The following is an 18,486-nucleotide window of genomic DNA, read 5'->3' as shown; positions in this document are numbered from 1 at the left end:
GAAGAGCTGACAGGAAGTGTGACTGAACCACCGAGGGCTCCAGTCCGACACGGAGCTCCATCACAGTTTCTGTCCAACTTTCCTTTCCTTGAAAATGGGCTGAACTTTAATAAACTGGGAAGGTTTTCTGATCATTCTAAACGTGGTGTTTGGTCACACCTAACTGGTTCCTGTCTGACAGCACATATTTGTCAGATCAGCACATTTCACCTTCAACAACCACCCAATCATGATGGAGAACACAGGGGAGACGATGATATTCAGGTACTGGTTGAAGGTAGGGCTGTCGGTCCAGTGTGTGTCCACACACTCTGACCCTAACCCTAACCCACAATCAGGACATTCAGACTCAGAGCCGGTTCTGACCGGCCGCTTTCAGATTTCATCAACATGATCAGGCTCGTCAATACTTATCATTATGTTTCTAAATCATTGTTTTTAAGCCTTACAAAATGAATTACTTGCTTTCAAACCACACAAATAAAGATCAAACTCCAAACAGAAATATTTTGTCCGACCTGACGCCAACCTATTCAAGAGTTGCTCTTCCAGCATTGTGTTGTCTTATTTTCATTCTTTTCCTTGGGGATTATATTATTTTTTATTACTTTATGAAATTTGCTTTTGTATCTATGGAATGTGTCATTTGGTATGAAAACTTGAATCCAAATGGTTTTCTGTTACGACTCAGACCCAAAATGATTGTTACAAAATTATGGAGTTGGTTTTGGACGAGATTTGATCTCATTCATGAACGCTGTTGATCCCTGGGGGGGGGAATGGACTCCACTGAGGTCTGAATACATCCCATGTTTGTTTCCACTGCTGCCTCACGTCAAAAAACTACTAAATCATTTCCTTGTCATTTAAACACCTGTGACAGCAGACTTGTCTTACCTGTGACTGTTAGCACCATGCTAGCAACCTGGTAGCCAATAGGATTACGCGCTATGCACTCGTAGCGTCCAGCATCAGCAGTGCCCACATCTCTTACCTCAAGATAACCGTCAGGACTGAAGTGGAACTTGCCGCTTTCTGTCACCTGTACACCGTCCTGTGGGACAAATGGAAGGTAAAAGAGGTAAAAAAGACAAAAACAACACAAAAAGTTAATCAAGTTTACATCATTTCACTGGATTTCACATCAGTCCACCACAAATATTGAACTCTTAAAATCAATAGAAAACGGTCAAAAGAACAAATTATGATGCTGTTATAGAATAAATAAGAATAAAAGGATAAATATTAAAGTACACATGTATAGTTCCAATATCTACCATTAAGAGTCACTCATAATCCACATGACTGTTTTGAATTCAGATTAGTTAAACATTTTAGTTTACATTTTGCTCCTTATCATTTAATCCTTGAGGAGAAGAAGAAGAAAACACTTCAAGGAACTCTCCACCAGTTTTTAAGATCACCACCAACAGTCAGAATCAGCTGTTGATGTTGACGTTCAACATCCATCTACAACAACCATATAAACACCAGACTGACTGTATGTATTGGTAAATTTAAAATAAATTCAAATAATTTTTTTACTATTGCAAAATAAGACTAATTAATGTATTTGTGTCATTATCTTAAAGAAATGCTTTCATTTTATCATTCAGTCATAACCACTACAGTCACTTTCCTTCAGCTAATGCTAGCACTAGCCTTATATGGATATGAAGGAACGTGTTTCTAAACCCATGTGTGAAAACTGTGGGTAAAGCAATAGTTTGTGATCAAAAAGAAAAGCAGGATTTATTGGTTATTGTGTCTCAAATATTTACATGTTATGTAGAGTGTAATAAATACGTGTTTGTACCTTTTGTTTATGCCGCGCAAATACAAATAAAACTCTGTAAAAAACCATTTATCAGGATGTCCAACGGGGTGTGATTGGTTAAACTCAGGGAACCACTGCACTAAAGGAATCAAATGTGTTCCCACAACATTTCTGATGATACGCGTCATCATCATCATCATCATCATCATCATCATCATCATCGCACCTTGTTCCAGGTGAGGATGGGTTGAGGCTGGCCCTGAGCACTGCAGGGAATCTGGATGTCCTGACCAGACTCCACTGTCAGGTCCCTGGGAGCGCTGGTGAAAACAGGCGTTACTGAAGGGGTTAAAACACACACACACACACACACACACACACACACACACACATGGGTAAATGATTATATACCATGTACTGTACTGAAGTGCACTGTGAAGTGAATCTAGCAGAGGCTCCTAGTGAGCCCGGCCCATCCTGTGTGCTCTAATAACATAATGTTAGAATGTGAACACAGTTCTAAGCCTGAACTAGTTTTTTATGCTCTTCCTAAAATTCTTTCCTCTTGTAAACATGGGCTTGGCACCTGTTTACTAATATTGAACAGAACATAATCAATACATTGGTTCGCCGATCGTCACTGATTTTTCTCCCGGACCGATTCATTGACCCGATCAGACGGATGCTCTGGTACTACTTGAACTCCCTGTTACCATCAGCTCTCAGCGGATCCAGACTGATGATCCTGTCCTCCTAATGCTCTACCTGCTCCTCTGCCAACACGGTTGTGTGCTGCGTTTTAAGATTGTGGAGTCGTTACACAGCGTGTACTTTGAGCCATGTTAACAGCCATTACTACACGGAAACACAGAGTCTTCACAGGATTACAGACTGCCAGGCTTTCCTGAACGACACCAAACCTGTAATTTCAGTCGAGCGCTCACACCGAACACAACCGTCAGCACAAAGAGAAACGGAGAGAGTCAGACCATCATATCCTACGGCGCAGCGGACCTACACTGTAACTATGTGGAGCTCACTCCTCACAGGACACTCGTCTCTGGGGGCTTCCATGTCTCAGTTGTCCTCAGCAGTGGCTCGTCCCCACAAGTTCCTTGCATTAATGCAACTTCCTGTTCTCACTGAACCGACCTCTGGTTTCTCCTACCCATGTCCCCTCCCCCACTTCTACCTGGAGGTTTCCCCCACACCCTCACCTCTCTGCTGGATGCTGAGCTGCACGGCGGTGCGGACCGTCCCCACAGGGCTGACGGCCTGGCACTCATACTGGCCCTCGTCGTGGGCGGCCACCCGGGTGATGCGAAGAGTACCGGAAGACAGGACCAGGTGCCGGCGGTCGAGGGGTAACGGACTCCCCCCACGTGTCCAGGCCATTACTGGCTGGGGGTAACCACTTGCTTCACATGGAAAGTCCACTGTGTGACCCTCCAGGACAGACTGGTCCTGGGGTGTGACTGTGAACTGGGGAATCGCTGGGAGCAAGAAAAGAAATGTGATAAATAGGAATACTGTCAATATATGATTTCAAGACTATTGATGAGGCAAGTCATTCACTAAAAAATAGGAAATCAAACGATGCATTTTTATTGTTGGGTCAAAAGACCCTCGTCAAATACTGAGATTCAACCTGAGTTGTTTCAAGGACTACAGATCTACTCACAGCATCGTGATCACCTCTACCCATGAATCAGAGTAAACGTCACACTGACTCCTACCTTGAACAATGATGTATGCATTAGCGTGTATAGTATCAACATTATTGGAGGCGAAGCAGGTGTACTGCCCCCCGTCTGCCTGGACCACATTCTGGATGTACAGCCCTCCAGACGGGGTGATGTTGATGCGAGCGTCGTTTGGCAGGGGCTCTTGATCGCCCTTTGTCCAGGACACGCGAGGCTGCGGCTGGCCCGTGGCGCTGCACTCGAGGGTCACGCTCTCCCCCACCAACACCTCCGTGTTCTGGGGCTGGATCACAAAACTTGGCCGGGCTGGAGGGGCAGTGAAGAAGAAGACGGGAACGAGTTGGGACAAAATGACGATTTCCCTCAACAATTCTGCCCTGAGCAACTTCAGAGTTTGAACAAATAACACGCTCAATAAATGTTGGGACTGTTCAAAAGAAAGTTGCGTTCACATGGAAGGTCAGCTAATGCATGAAATAATCCTTGTGTATTGCTGTTGATATCACCGCCCTCACAACTGTTAAAACATCCTCTGGGTCCCACCGCTGTGGTGGAGTCCAGTCCATATTTGGCTGGTGACTACAGAGCAGTCAGAGGAAGTATGTACACAGTGGGGGCCTCGTGTTTACAGTCATACAGAGACAGGAAATGCACAACATCTGCTCTCACAAACTATTCCTGAGTGTTGGTCGCTACGGCCGTCACCTGACCAAGAGAAATCTGTGCTAACCTACCACAGCTAAAGCTGCTGGCCCTGGGACAAGAGACAGAGCAAAGAGGACAGAATGTACTGTGTGTGTGTGTGTGTGTGTGTGTGTGTGTGTGTGTGTGTGTGTGTGTGTGTGTGTGTGTGTGTGTGTGTGTGTGTGTGTCTAACCTGAACTCTAAGTATGTGGAGGGAAAGTCTCACATGAAAGGCAGCAGGCTTTGCTAACGGCTCAGTGGGACATCCCAGTCATGTGACCTACTGACCCCTGGGAGTCCCCTCTCTGCTCACAGCAACACATTCAGCTCTGGTCTGGTGGCGTTTCTACATTAGCATGATCTCATGATGCCCGGGTGGAAACAGCTACTCACAGGGGGCTCCAAAGTAGCGCAGGGTAACCTGGGATGTCTTCACTTCCCCCGCCACATTTTTGGCCATGCACTGGTACACCCCCTGGTCCGTCTCCCTCGTGTCCTGGATCATCAGCGTCCCGTCTTCAAGCAGGTTCAGACGGCTGTCGTCACGCATGTTCAGAGCGTTGCTGTCGGGAGAACACAGACACACACGGTGGGCTCCGGCCAAAGGATGGTGCCACCGTCCACCGAACATGTAGCCAATCAGACGTCTGAACGGTCTAATCCGATTCCATTGGATGGCTCCCGACAGCAGCAGTCACCCGGAGTCTTTCTCTCCAAAACAAAAAGCTGCTAATTACAACTTATAGATTTTGCAAAGTCAGCAGTTTTGAAAATCAAGTCAAAAGTCTTTTGATTGGCCTGAGTTGAATCTGACTGGTGCAGTCATGTGACTATAAAGGAAAATGTCTGCTGGACATCAGCTGATGCCACAGCTACATAACTACGTAGTAACTACGCATCATTCTATTCACATACCTATCTGCTTAAATGGGTGTACATAAATCTGCAATTAAATGTCTAAGATGGGGTGATTCAAAACATCTACAGGTAGTCCTCAGCTTACAAACGCTCGACTTACGAACAAACACGCGCCGCCATATCCCACGACTGTCCCGCAGTTCCCTACTACCAGAACCCGAGCAGCACCACTGCGTTCACACAGCTCCAACACTCGTCCCTCCCTCTTGTTGTTCGTCTCTGTTAGCGTCTCAGTGACGATGGTGGTCGTGGTGACCGTCTCTCTGATGACAACTCTGACTCTGACCGACAATAACTCCTCCCTCCTCCTCCTCTTCCTTCACCCTAAATGTAAGCTAAATGCTACATGCTACAGTACTGAACAGTGGTTCGTCAACACCAACACCTGACTCTGACTGTCAGGTGTTCGTAAAGTACTGGATATACTTTAGTATTTATAGTAGTAATGACATGTAAATTACCTCAAATGGAGATTATTGATTGAAATTTAATGAATAATGACTTAAAACAAATTCAACCTATGAAGAACCTCTCAGAACCAATTGTGTTCATATGTAGAGGACTACCGGTATATATAATGGCGTAACACTGAATGCAGGGTAGCAGTGAGACTGGTCTTACTTGTTCCTGAGCCAGATGATCTGTGGTTTGGGGTTGCCTTCAGCCCTGCAGGTGAAGTAGACGGTGTTTCCTGACGTAACATCCACATCCTGGGGCTCAGAGGTGATCCTGGGTACCTCTGGAGAGAGGGACAGCATTATCATCCATTTCCAGTCATGTTCATGTGCCTGTATATCAATGTAAACCAAACCTAATCTAGAACACAGGAAAATCACCGACAGTCCTCTCTGGACAGACTGTCCCACCCAGCACACGTGAAGACGACTGGTACAGAACACAAGCTGCACTAAACTTCATAACCCAGCAAGTGTAACTGGTAGGTGGACACACACACACACACACACACACACACACACACACACACACACACACACACACACACACACACGGATCAGCATGGGAGCAGCTTGTGGGTTGTTGTCTTGCTCAAAGGCACCCCAGAAGGTGAACTGGCACACCTCCAGCTACCAGTTCACCAGAATGTCGTCCATGCTGGACTTGAACCGGTCACCCCCCTGTCCCCAAGCCTACTGCTGCCCTGTGAAGATTTGATCTGTCAATGCCCCACAACCCCTCTGAGGGCCCTGCCTCACTACTGCCCCACCACTAAGACCCCCCCCCCCCACTGGAACTGAAAAGGACCTAAAGAGCTGTTTCTTGATCCAACGGTCCGGGGGGGAGGCGACTCAGGAAGGTGACACCTCATCTGAACGAGGAAGTTATTCTGACAGCTGCCATGCTTTGTTCTGCCCCGTTGAGCCAGAGGGAGGTGTGGAGCGGCTGCCACCATGTTTTCTAAGCACGCATTCTTCCTCTGCTGCTTGGCAGACGGATGAAGTAGATGAGGTTACATTGAGCAAGTATGGGCAAGTTGGAGCCATCAAATTAGCTGCTGGGATTTAAGAGTGGTTGGATTACAGTCAGCTGCCAGCGAGCCTCCTGGCTCAGAGAGAGCTGGAGGAAACACAGAGCGAAGACAGGCGGTTTACAGCTGCTCCAGCCAAGTGTTAGAAAAAACTACCAAAACTCAAGCTCACAGGAATGGGAACTTTCTTCACGACTTGCATCATTAACAAGCAGCAAAGGCAGAGGACACGTTCTGCAGAGGCATGTTTGACACAGGAACTAATAACCCCAAAATCTGAAAAACAGAATCTTAGGATTAGAGCCAGGATCGTTACGATCTAGAGAGGCCGATAAATAGAACACGTCTCTCAGACCACCACAGCTGGAGCAGGAAGGAGATAAAACTGTGTTGTTAAGTCATGACTCACAAAGACTTCTTCATGTCTCCCAAAAAATAACTTCTCTATGAACAACTAAACGCAGTGGAGTGACACATTCATTTGTTCTCCCCTGAACAAAGCCTGGATGTGGCGTTATTAGGTTCTCATGGGATACCAAACGGTAGCTATACAATGTGGCGTTGAGGACTGCATTCCTGCCAAATACGGAACAATGCTGCCTTTAAAGCAGTGGGAAATCTCTGGCAGCCGCACAAGAGTTCAGAAATCTCACAAATCATACACAAAGGGGAGATCTTCTCACTCACAAACACCTAAAGATCATACTCAGTCACCATCTTCACAGGGTGACAGTGAACATGCTTGATTCATATTCCTGTCCTGCACTGAGACCGGGGACTTCTCCTCCAACATGAGAACATGATGTCATGCTTTCAGTCCCGCTCCGAGGAGCAGGACGTACTGTACACAACAACACTGAGGCCAAGCCCCAGTTCAGAGCTACACCAATGAAAATCTTACGTAACATCTGAAGACGTGACTCATCTGCTGACGCAGACGTCCTTCTGGCAAACATGTCAGAAGGAGCGTCAGTGTCAGCCTCCTGTGTGCTGCTGTTCGCTTGTTGGGGATCTGGGCTCAACAGCATGGTCACTACTGACAGGATGAAGACATTGGGACAGGAAACTGAAAGAATTCACGCTGCGCACACACACACACACACACACACACACACACACACACACACACACACACTTGCACATGGCCTCATCTGCCTGATGGACTGAGCAGCTGCCTGCTGTCTCAGAGACCCAACACCATGGTGAGACCAGAGACAGCTGCTGGTGTGTGAAGAGAAACAGCTGGGTGTCCTGAGACACACACACACACACACACACACACACACACATACACACACACACACACAATACAGCTGTGTGTGTGTGTGTGTGTGTGTGTGTGTGTGTGATGGTGACTAAGCATACCTGCTAATTGCTGGCAGGATGTCTGGAGGTTTAGTGAACAGAGCTGTGCTTTAAGTTGTGAATATGAACATGGGAACACGCTAAGCTACATGTGTGTCCTGCTCTAAGATGACATCTGAAGGAGGTTCAGTCAGTTGGTCTCACATTATAATTCTATACGACATATCAGAGTAAGTCATTGGTCCCAGTGCAGCTGCCTGGTGGAGCAGCTACAGACTGGTGGAGCAGCTACAGACTGGTGGAGCAGCTACAGACTGGTGGAGCAGCTACAGACTGGTGGAGCAGCTACAGACTGGTGGAGCAGCTACAGACTGGTGGAGCAGCTACAGACTGGTGGAGCAGCTACAGACTGGTGGAGCAGCTACAGACTGGTGGAGCAGCTACAGACTGGTGGAGCAGCTACAGACTGGTGGAGCAGCTACAGACTGGTGCATCCTGTGGGTGATCCTCACATTTCTGTCACACATTCAGACGGTAATGAACAAGACAACACGGCAGCGTTCAGCAGACGGTGGGCTGGTCTCTCCGTACCACAGTTGAGCTCCTCGGCGGTGAGCGTGGCCACCGACCGGCCCTGCAGGCGGCTGGGGTAGTCGCAGGTGGCGGCGGCCTGAGCGTTGCCCGACTCGGCGTACTGCTTCAGGAGGTCAGCCAGCCACAGCAGCTCACAGTCACAGTTCAGTGTGTTGGAATCTAGTCGCCTGACACACACACACACACACACACACACACACACACACACACACACACACACACACACACACACACACACAGCCAGTGAGACATGGGCATGAATCATACATGTAACTACAGCTGTACATGCAACACGGTCATGGAAATCCAGTCTGCAGTCAATGAACTCAAACTGGTCTGGCAGCGCCCCGCCCACCCCACTTCGTCCAATCAGTGGGGCTCTGTGGGGCCGTCCTGCGAGCCCCCCGTTCTGCCGTGGGAACCGATCTCTCTGCTTGGCCTCGGCTCCAGCCGCTGATCCAGCTTTCACTTCGACCACAATGTCTCCATTATCCACGACTCTCAGAAAATGAAACTGGCACAGGCTCACGCTGGTCAGAGCGTTTGTGATCATCGCTTCAACAGACGGTTTTATAATAAATGGGTGCCATAAGGGTCGATTGATTTGAGGTTGCACATGTCATTTTAAGCCCCTGGTGGTCTTTCATGCCTGTATGGATCCTCCAACACTGACAGGCATGACCAGAGGAATTTAAGTCGACTGCGTTCTGTGAGTACATCCACCTGGGAGCGGACTAACGTTAGGGGAGGGCTGGTACGACTTCAATCATGAGCGAAAATCACCTCTATTATAAGAACATCTGTGTTCAAAAAAGCCTAGGTAATCCAGTGAATAAATAACAGCAGCCTTGACTGATTCTAAAAACCCTGGGGTGTTGAATTCAATGGGATTCCTTTGTTAGATTTAATGGAATGCTTTCTGAACCAGATGAAAGACAATTCATACACTGACAAAAGATTTATTTTTGGGATTATACAACAGAAGGAGAGAAAGACTGTGTGTGTGTGTGTGTGTGTGTGTGTGTGTGTGTGTGTGTGTGTGTGTGTGTGTGTGTGTGTGTGTGTGTGTGTGTGTGTGTGTGTGTGTGTGTGTGTGCTGGCTGGAGGAGGATGCAGACAGAGGTTTTCACTGATAGCTGAGCTCTGGATCAGGCTTTTCAGAACAACTAAATGTGTTCTGTAGGATGAAGACGAGACTTTTCAGATCTTTCTGACTGTGTGTGTGAACTGGACCTATGGACCTAATATATAAACTGCCCTGCCTCGTTTCACGCTTCCGGCCCCAGAGCAGCTGACTCAGGACAGAAACTATGGGAGGACTGGGAGCTTTGTGATGGAAACCGTCTTGCGGCCAAAGCAGCGTGAGAACAGTGCACTGTGGTCACTACTGACGTGATCCTGGGTGTCATGGGAGTCAACTACCCCTGATAGAGACACACATTCTCCTACAGACTGATGGCTGTCTGGGACTCCTCCCACTTACAATCGCTTCATTGCCTGAAGATGAGAGAAGGTTCCAGGAACCAGTTGGGTGATTCTGTTGTTGTGCAAAAACCTACAGAGACAAAAAAGACAAGAGCTTGTTAGTGTTCAGAGCCAGTTAAAGCTTGAAGACCTACCCAAAGACATGAACGACTCACAAACCTGAGTAACTCCATCACATTTCAGAGATATCATTACCAAAACGCACAGAGGGTGGATCTCTTCATCAAATGTTCAGTTTTCTAAGAGATCAGCAACACGACCACCTCCCTGACCCTGGGTACTGGTGTTCTGTAGCTACTTCCTGTTTACTGGCAGCTCCACCAATGAATCCTTCAGTATAACTGAACTTCAGGTGGAACTGATGTACACCCCCAATCTTCATGGTCATTTTGTCCCATCACTAAGAAGAATAATTCCTCCCACTCTCAGCAGGTGAATCTCTTTCTTCCTGCCCACCACAGAGACCGGGAGGGACGACAATACTGGGAATCCACCAGCCCATGAACAGATAATGAAACAGGAATTTATTGGGACTTTGCTCAGCCTGAAGACATCTGGTAGAGATTTTTTGAAGCAGAAACAACATTACATCTGTCAGCAAAGTTCATATCCAGAGCGTTTAGCATTCGTTTGTGAATTATTGTGATCAAGGACAGAAAAGTAATAATGCTGCTAAATAAAATATGAAGCTGTCATATTGAAATAACCAGGACCATTGTGTTGGTTGTAAATCAGGATGACTGGAGTTAAAGTACAATGATCCCGTATCACTGGAGTAATCCATTACAGCATGCTGATTTGCTAGTGGAGTATACTGTACATTACTGTAAACTGTGATGAAGACCAGGACGATACTGACATTCCTCTCTGTGATTACAATTAGCTCAGCTGTGCATTTAATGAGGCCAAGATGTTCCTATCAGGACTGGAAAGTGGAGTCCTCAGTTCCCTCCTGGCTCCTTTGTCACTGAGTGATTAGAAAATGTCCCGACAACGACTGATTGGAGACATGAGAACAATTCATCCCTGTGCAGTTCCTCCAGAGGTCTGTTCAACAGATAAACAGCATGAAGGAAGCCTTGACATCATCACCAAGCATGAACAACACAGGTCAGGGATCAGCTTCGGGAATCTGTGGTGATGTTTGGAGCACCGACCCACCAACCAGGAGCTCCAGGGCCGGTTTGGAGGCGTTTGGCCAGAGGGGGTTACAGTTTACTCAGGACACATTTTCTAGCTCCTACCTCAGAGCACAAGAAGACCAGAGAGGTGATTTATGAACCTGTAGGTTCACGGGTGGAACATGATCAGTCATCCAGAACATCACCGCCTTTAAAACCTCATGTGAACTTTGTAAAAATGTAAAACATCTTGCGTTGTTGTTGAAAACAGAACGTCACATGAACAGATGTCTCTAGAGCAGTGGTTCTGAGCCCGGGTTCGATCGAACCCCAGGGGTTCGGTGAGTCGGTCTGAGGGGTCCGGCGGAGACGGAGGTCAAGACAAAACACCCCACATGATGGGGCCGAACACACACCAATCACTGTGTACGTTTGACACATGGTGTCGATTGGTGATGACACGCCCCCTTAGCCATCACTGGCTGCAGGTGATCACGTGACGCTACATCATTAGCCTACCTGTGCTACAGGGGATTTTGTGCACTCAGTAGTGGATTTCTGCCTGTCATGATGGTACGCCATCTGCTTGGTTTCTTAATGTTTTAATTCATAGTAACTATGTTGAGCAAAACAAGAAAGTGGTCAGACGAACACGTGTAACCTGAATGTACCTGTACTGTCTAACAGAACGTGATGGGAGTCAGCGTTCTGCAGGATCTGAATGTCAAGGTGAACAACTCTAGTCTGGTGCTGGTAGAAATAAAGGAACACTTCCTGAAGCTGATGAAAACAACAGAAACAGACTTTGGTGTAAAATGACATCAGAGTAACACCTGTCAAGGTGAAGCCACGCATATCTGAACTGGTCTCTATGACAACAGCAGAAGTCACACTGATTTACAGGTAGGTCATTTCATGGGAGTTCATGCACTGTCTTGGTTTAGTTCTTTGAAGAAGGTGACATTAATGCACAATTCATTAAATACACCAATAAAACATAAACTTATGTCTGAAATTTAAAAATAATTTTTTTTTTACTAAAGAAGGGTTTGGTGAGTGAGCGTATGAAACCGACAGGGTTCAGTACCTCCAACAAGGTGAAGAACCACTGCTCTATACAGCTGAATGTGCTGAGGTGGCATTTCTATGCCATCAGGGTTCCAATGGGGGGGGGGGGGTGCATTTAGTTCCCTGTCAGTTAACGTGACACTGACTTCCTTCATCCTACAGACACATCCATCGACTGACAGATCAGGGAAGGTGGAGTTTGTTGTACAGATAGTCAGATGACATGGAGTTTGTCTCTCATCACAGCGTCCATCACCAGCACTGACGTGGGACCAGTTTGTCTCTGGTGATGGTGATGGGAGCAGGACGGCTGCTGGTGTGTGTGACCCGCGCTGAAAGGTTTCATCGCTCCGGACCGACCCTCATCACTTTAGTTCCTCGTGAATGAAAAGCAAAATATTAGCAGTTCATTAGATTACCTACATTTATGGCACTGGGACCGTTCTGCTGGTATTTGAGCTGCACATCATGAGCGCCATGTCAGGAGGAAATTACCCCCATGAGAATACGGACCCTAGCTCCTCTCTGCAGCCCATTCCAATGTCATACTGGATAAAGTCTGGACCTGTCTGAGTCAACACTTATTCAATATCAGGTAATCTTGGTAGTTATTGCTTTCTGCGCTCTAGCTCTAGGTAAGATGGAAATGCCTTTGCCCTTGTGACTGAGTGTGTTGGATTATGTGGAATCTTGTTGTGAAAGTCAGACACAATGAACTTACAGTCGTTCCAGCTTCGGGAGGTGAGTGAACGATTCAGGTTCCAGAGACTCGATGTTGTTGAAGTGCAGATACCTGGAAGAACAAGTGTAGAGAGAGCAGGGTCAAACCGGATTTGGGTTTTCTGTCTGATACAGTTAGAACTGCCTTTAAATAGTCGTCAGATGAGGATAAATGAGAACATTTATTCCACGTTCACCTGTCCATCCCTGATGCTTTTTCTACTGACAGAACTATTTCAGGAAAGGTGATACATACAGGAGAATGCAGATAGAGGAATTTGCATAGGCATTTGAGTTAGTTCCGTTGATATACAGCATCTGTGTCTGGAGGAGATTGTCCACCGGTGAAAAGCAATATATGGTTGTCTCATGGAACAAAAACATGATTTATTCTCCCCAAAAAATCTCTGGAAAACAAAAATTAGACCAAATGCCAACAATGAAATCTGAGAAAGGCTTCAGTGAAATTAAGAGTCAAAGCTGCTGCAGACAAACAGCCTAAAAACGCTAAAGCTCAATTGAATGTACCATAAAATTTAATTCATTCCATGTTTTCCATGTAAGAAAATGCATGTCAGTTGTTGTGAGTGCATCTACTCTGCTGATTCTTAGCCTCACTGTTAATGGACATCCAGCATTGTGACAGACATGAAGAAGTAAAGGTTATAATAGTTTGATCTCTATTTATTCATTCCTCTCCATCATCAGACACCAGTTATTCTGATTGATCCTAAATGTGATCCACAACTGCTATTATCAGTTAGATGAAGTTGGAATGAGTTAGTCACGGTCTTCACCGTTTAAAGATTAGAACGCTTCCTGCTTTCCATTATGACAATGTTTTTTATTGTGGGACTGTGATCCTGCTGCGCTGCCCAAGAACCCTAAAAAAAACGCTGTTTATCCCAGCAGAGTCATGTGACCCGGAGCCTTGGCATCGGCTCCTCAGTGGGGATGTAGAAGACGTATTAAAACCTATACGGTCTGGCTCAGGACTTGTCACCCACGTATAAAACCTTTCATTATTGTAAGAAAATTGAAAGCAGCTGTTGGGACTGGAGCCTGACGCTGGATCTGGTTGGACTTGGTGAATTAGACGTTTGTTCTGTGTTCATGTGGTCACAGAGAGGTAGAGCACAAAAAGCCTCGTTGGTAGAGGAAAAGGAGCACGGGCGTCAAAATACTACAAAATTCGACGCATAAAGTAGTTCTCTTGTCAGACATGCAGGGCGTAGGGATACGGCAGAGGCACAGGAGTGAGCGGCTAACCCTCGTGAGAGGAAGCGGTTGGATTTCAACACAAAAACTAAACACTGACAGTTTGTCACAAACAGACGGAGCATTGCATTGTGGGTAAACGCAAATCCAGTCAAGCCCTGATCCGAACCAGGAGCTCTGACCGCAGCACAACACCGCTAGCACAGCAATGCTACGCACCATGCTTTGAGCCTAGCATGGGGGTTCGGGACACACCTGCTGTCCTGATCACAACACACATGCAGAAGGGTCAAAGGTCAGCGCAGCACACAAGGCTGGGGGGGCACATGGCATGCACGGCGACTATGGGCAGCTGGGTAGAGGGGGTGCACACATGGGGTGGAGGGTCTTGTCTGTAACGACAGCTAACTGCACATAGCGCTCATGATGCCTGCATAAGGCCTACGTAGGGTCAATGTCAGGATGACGTCATCATGCCACGGTTACATCATAAGACAGGGCTTATAAATGCTAATGAGCGCAGACCTTACAAGGCTTCATAAGCATTCATGTTAGAGGTGGAGACAGCAGGCGGGGGGGGGGGAGGAGGAGGAGGAGGAGGAGGAGGAGGAGGAGGAGGAGGAGGAGGAGGAGGAGGAGGAGGAGGAGGAAGGTCACTTACAGTTGCTCTAGAGAGACAAGCCCCTTAAACGCTTGTCTGTCAATTGATTGGATTTCATTCTTGTACAAATAGCTGAAAGGAGAAATAACCAGTAACATTAGTAACACACACACACACACACACACACACACACACACACACACACACACACACACACACACACACACACACACACACACACACACACACACACACACACACACACAGGTTCATCTGAATTCAGCTCGCCTTTAATGAGGAAACAGTAGAAAGGATCTAATCAATAATCGTTCAGATACCCAAACAATACGTTTACTGATCATACAGGTGGGACTAATATTTACTTTATATGTACTTTGTGAGGTTTCAGCTGTATTACTGTATTACTGTATTACAGTACTGCTCTACTGCCCAGCTTTATGATGGCTAGTGGAGGTAAGACGTAGAGGGAACTATTTTTTTGCAGCTCTAAACCAGCTGAGACTCCATCAAACAGACCTGAAGGTGGTTTTAGTTGTGAGCTAATCGTTACGCTGCTCGTAGCTCCACAGAGACGTCTCTACAGATGGAGGATTCAGAGGAACGAGCCCCCACAGTGTCAGTGTGTTTGTGATTACAGTAAAACTGAGCAAAAGTCATCACGTCCACATCAACACAACCAGAACTCACTGGAACTGAAGCCCAGATGAAACATTAAGCGTCCTAATAGTTTACATTCTAATTAATCAGCCACAGATGAGACGCGTCAACATCTCAGATGCATCACATAAAAATAAGTGGTCATCCGCGGATCCTGTAAGGCACCTCTAAATCTGTCCGATCTGCTCCCCACGTGGCCCCACGTTCTCCATTGACTGTAATCTGAAGCTCACCCAGAATGAAGCAACATGATGTTTCAGCACAAAGGAAGACTAATGGCCTCTGACGTCTACATGTTTTCACTCCATCATGCGTGTCAGAGAAATGTGATCCCAGCGAGGCGATGGCTTCCAGCTGTGTGCCCTCTCATTTCACCGTCACACCCGTGATCACACACCATGACAGATACACGCGTGGAGGAAAACATCCTCTGCTGCTCTGACCCACATCAACCCCATCGGGTTTCACACAATCAGACACATCCAGACCACGTTCACCAGAGACGAAGACCTGATCGTACGTGGAGTGACGAATGATAAGACAGGCGAAGGTAGTCGTCTAATCTGTGCTTAAGGAGACATTACAGCCTGCAGACTTTACTGTGTGGAAGTCATTATGTAGAAGACACGTTAACAAAGATGGAGAAAAGAAACAGAAAGTCACCAGAACACACGAGCTACGTCTTTACTCTACGTCTGTTGATGTCGTATCCATCCGCCAACACGTGGTAAAGAACGAGATCCGGTCTCACTGATGTCGTATCCATCCGCCAACACGTGGTAAAGAACGAGATCCGGTCATACTGATGTATCCATCCGCCAACACGTGGTAAAGAACGAGATCCGGTCTCACTGATATCGTATCCATCCGCCAACACGTGGTAAAGAACGAGATCCGATCTGTCGATGTTGTATCCATCCGCCAACACGTGGTAAAGAACGAGATCCGGTCTCACTGATGCTGTAGCCATCCACCAACACGTGGTAAAGAACGAGATCCGATCTCACTGATGTCGTATCCATCCGCCAACACGTGGTAAAGAACGAGATCCGGTCATACTGATGTATCCATCCGCCAACACGTGGTAAAGAACGAGATCCGGTCTCACTGATGTGGTATCCATCCGCCAACACGTGGTAAAGAACGAGATCCGGTCATACTGATGTATCCATCCGCCAACACGTGGTAAAGAACGAGATCCGGTCTCACTGATGTATCCATCCGCCAACACGTGGTAAAGAACGAGATCCGGTCTCACTGATGTCGTATCCATCAACCAACACGTGGTAAAGAACGAGATCCGGTCTCACTGATGTATCCATCCGCCAACACGTGGTAAAGAACGAGATCTGGTCTGTTGATGTTGTATCCATCCGCCAACACGCGGTAAAGAATGAGATCCGGTCTGTTGATGTTGTATCCATCCGCCAACACGCGGTAAAGAACGAGATCTGGTCTGTTGATGTTGTATCCATCCGCCAACACGCGGTAAAGAACGAGATCTGGTCTGTTGATGTTGTATCCATCCGCCAACACGTGGTAAAGAACGAGATCTGGTCTGTTGATGTTGTATCCATCCGCCAACACGCGGTAAAGAACGAGATCTGGTCTGTTGATGTTGTATCCATCCGCCAACACGCGGTAAAGAACGAGATCTGGTCTGTTGATGTTGTATCCATCCGCCAACACGTGGTAAAGAACGAGATCCGGTCTGCTGATGTTGTCAGTCAGCTGGTGTGTCGAACAGGAATAAGAACAGAACGACGGCTCGTATGTGAAGCTGCTCGTATCTCAGAGGTTCTACTGTATTACTTTATAACTGTTAGCCCACATGAAGTGAGCTAGGTTAGTTAGAAAGTAACTTGGTGTTGTTTTCACTGACTGGACGAGTGGTTAAAACAGTACCTTAGTAGCTTCTGGGGGTGCACTGGAGGAACATTCTTGGACAAACCTACTGCCCAACTTAATGGTCTGAGCATTAAAATAGACCTGTGCAGCGTGATGTTCCCACACCATGAGGACTCCAGGAATGTCCAGCCTACAGCCGATCCAGAGGCAGAGCGTCCTGTGTGACGGGTAGGGGCATATCTGTGTCCTGTTTGGCGGGTTCGGTTGGCAGGAAACGCTGGTGAGAAGCGCTGTCACACATGTCAGGGTGAGTCATGTCAAAAGTTGGACACCATTATCATGGGTTCCGTATCGGTTTCAGAATTGTTAGACCCTCAGCTCGTGGCCAGCTGAGTTTCCAGAGAAACGACACTGGCTGTCCGTTCCAGAAGCGTACAAAGAAGCCATTGAGAGCAGAGCTGTAGACCTATTACATCTGTGAGACGATGACTAAACAACACGGACCATAATCAGTCTGTCTGTGATTACTGAGCTCACTGCCACCTTCAGCACAGCACCAACACACACGGCATGCTCCAAAGCGCTGACTCAACATGTGTTTCCTATCATGTTCCCCACACATTGTCCGAACACAGATCAGGTCATTGATAACCACACGCCTCTGACTCTGATGCTGGTGTCAACAGCCCCCACCTCTGAGCCTACATTACACGGGTTATTCTACTGTTTAGCTGTGACAAAACACATTCTGTTACACATCTCAGTATCGATTCTGGGGCAGACAAATCACATTTCCTCTTCGTGGATGTCAACTTTAAATCACTGGAGCTGACCTGATGTCAAATATCTCCAGCTGCCAAGTTGGATTCAAGGTCCTGAAATTGAGAGCCACTGAAATGGCTCTTCATAAGTTATGGACTTTGCAAAATGAACGACAGTATAACAATAATGATCTTAATTATTACTTTGTGAATGAGTAACTGGGACAATGACTTTTCAGGCACCCAAAATGAAAAATAAATTGGAACATTAATTCAACACAGAGGAAAGAACTGAATTTAAAATCAATAAATTTGACACTTCATCTGGAATGAAACAGGCTCATACTGTTTATGTGTGTGTGTGTGTGTGTGTGTGTGTGTGTGTGTGTGTGTGTGTGTGTGTGTGTGTGTGTGTGTGTGTGTGTGTTCAAATAAAGTTCCCATGTTTCCCTCGTGGGCCATGGAAAACTGCATTTGGAAACAAGGCAGTCCCAGACTGCAGACTGCAACATCCTGCGA

At 46.8% G+C, this 18,486-nt stretch overlaps 1 protein-coding gene across 2 annotated transcripts in view; it reads right to left on the bottom strand.

Annotated features, from left to right (window-relative positions):
• LOC137611449 (peroxidasin) overlaps positions 1-18,486 on the bottom strand; it is a 51,892-nt gene that overhangs the window by 15,366 nt on the left and 18,040 nt on the right. For both annotated transcript variants that reach the window (XR_011038633.1, XM_068339664.1), the window contains exons 4-13: positions 14,741-14,812; positions 12,863-12,934; positions 9,951-10,022; positions 8,465-8,634; positions 5,704-5,821; positions 4,558-4,727; positions 3,514-3,786; positions 2,995-3,270; positions 2,004-2,116; positions 898-1,054 (exon numbers count right to left, since the gene is read on the bottom strand). Coding sequence is in view for 1 of the 2 variants with exons in the window: in XM_068339664.1 (XP_068195765.1) it covers positions 898-1,054; positions 2,004-2,116; positions 2,995-3,270; positions 3,514-3,786; positions 4,558-4,727; positions 5,704-5,821; positions 8,465-8,634; positions 9,951-10,022; positions 12,863-12,934; positions 14,741-14,812 (1,493 nt within the window). In the remaining variant the exon portion in view is untranslated. The remainder of the gene's footprint in view (positions 1-897; positions 1,055-2,003; positions 2,117-2,994; positions 3,271-3,513; positions 3,787-4,557; positions 4,728-5,703; positions 5,822-8,464; positions 8,635-9,950; positions 10,023-12,862; positions 12,935-14,740; positions 14,813-18,486) is intronic.

Source organism: Antennarius striatus, chromosome 17 (genome assembly GCF_040054535.1).
Source record: "Antennarius striatus isolate MH-2024 chromosome 17, ASM4005453v1, whole genome shotgun sequence".
In the NCBI taxonomy this organism is placed as follows: Eukaryota; Metazoa; Chordata; class Actinopteri; order Lophiiformes; family Antennariidae; genus Antennarius; species Antennarius striatus.
This window is presented reverse-complemented; position numbering and strand designations above follow the sequence as displayed.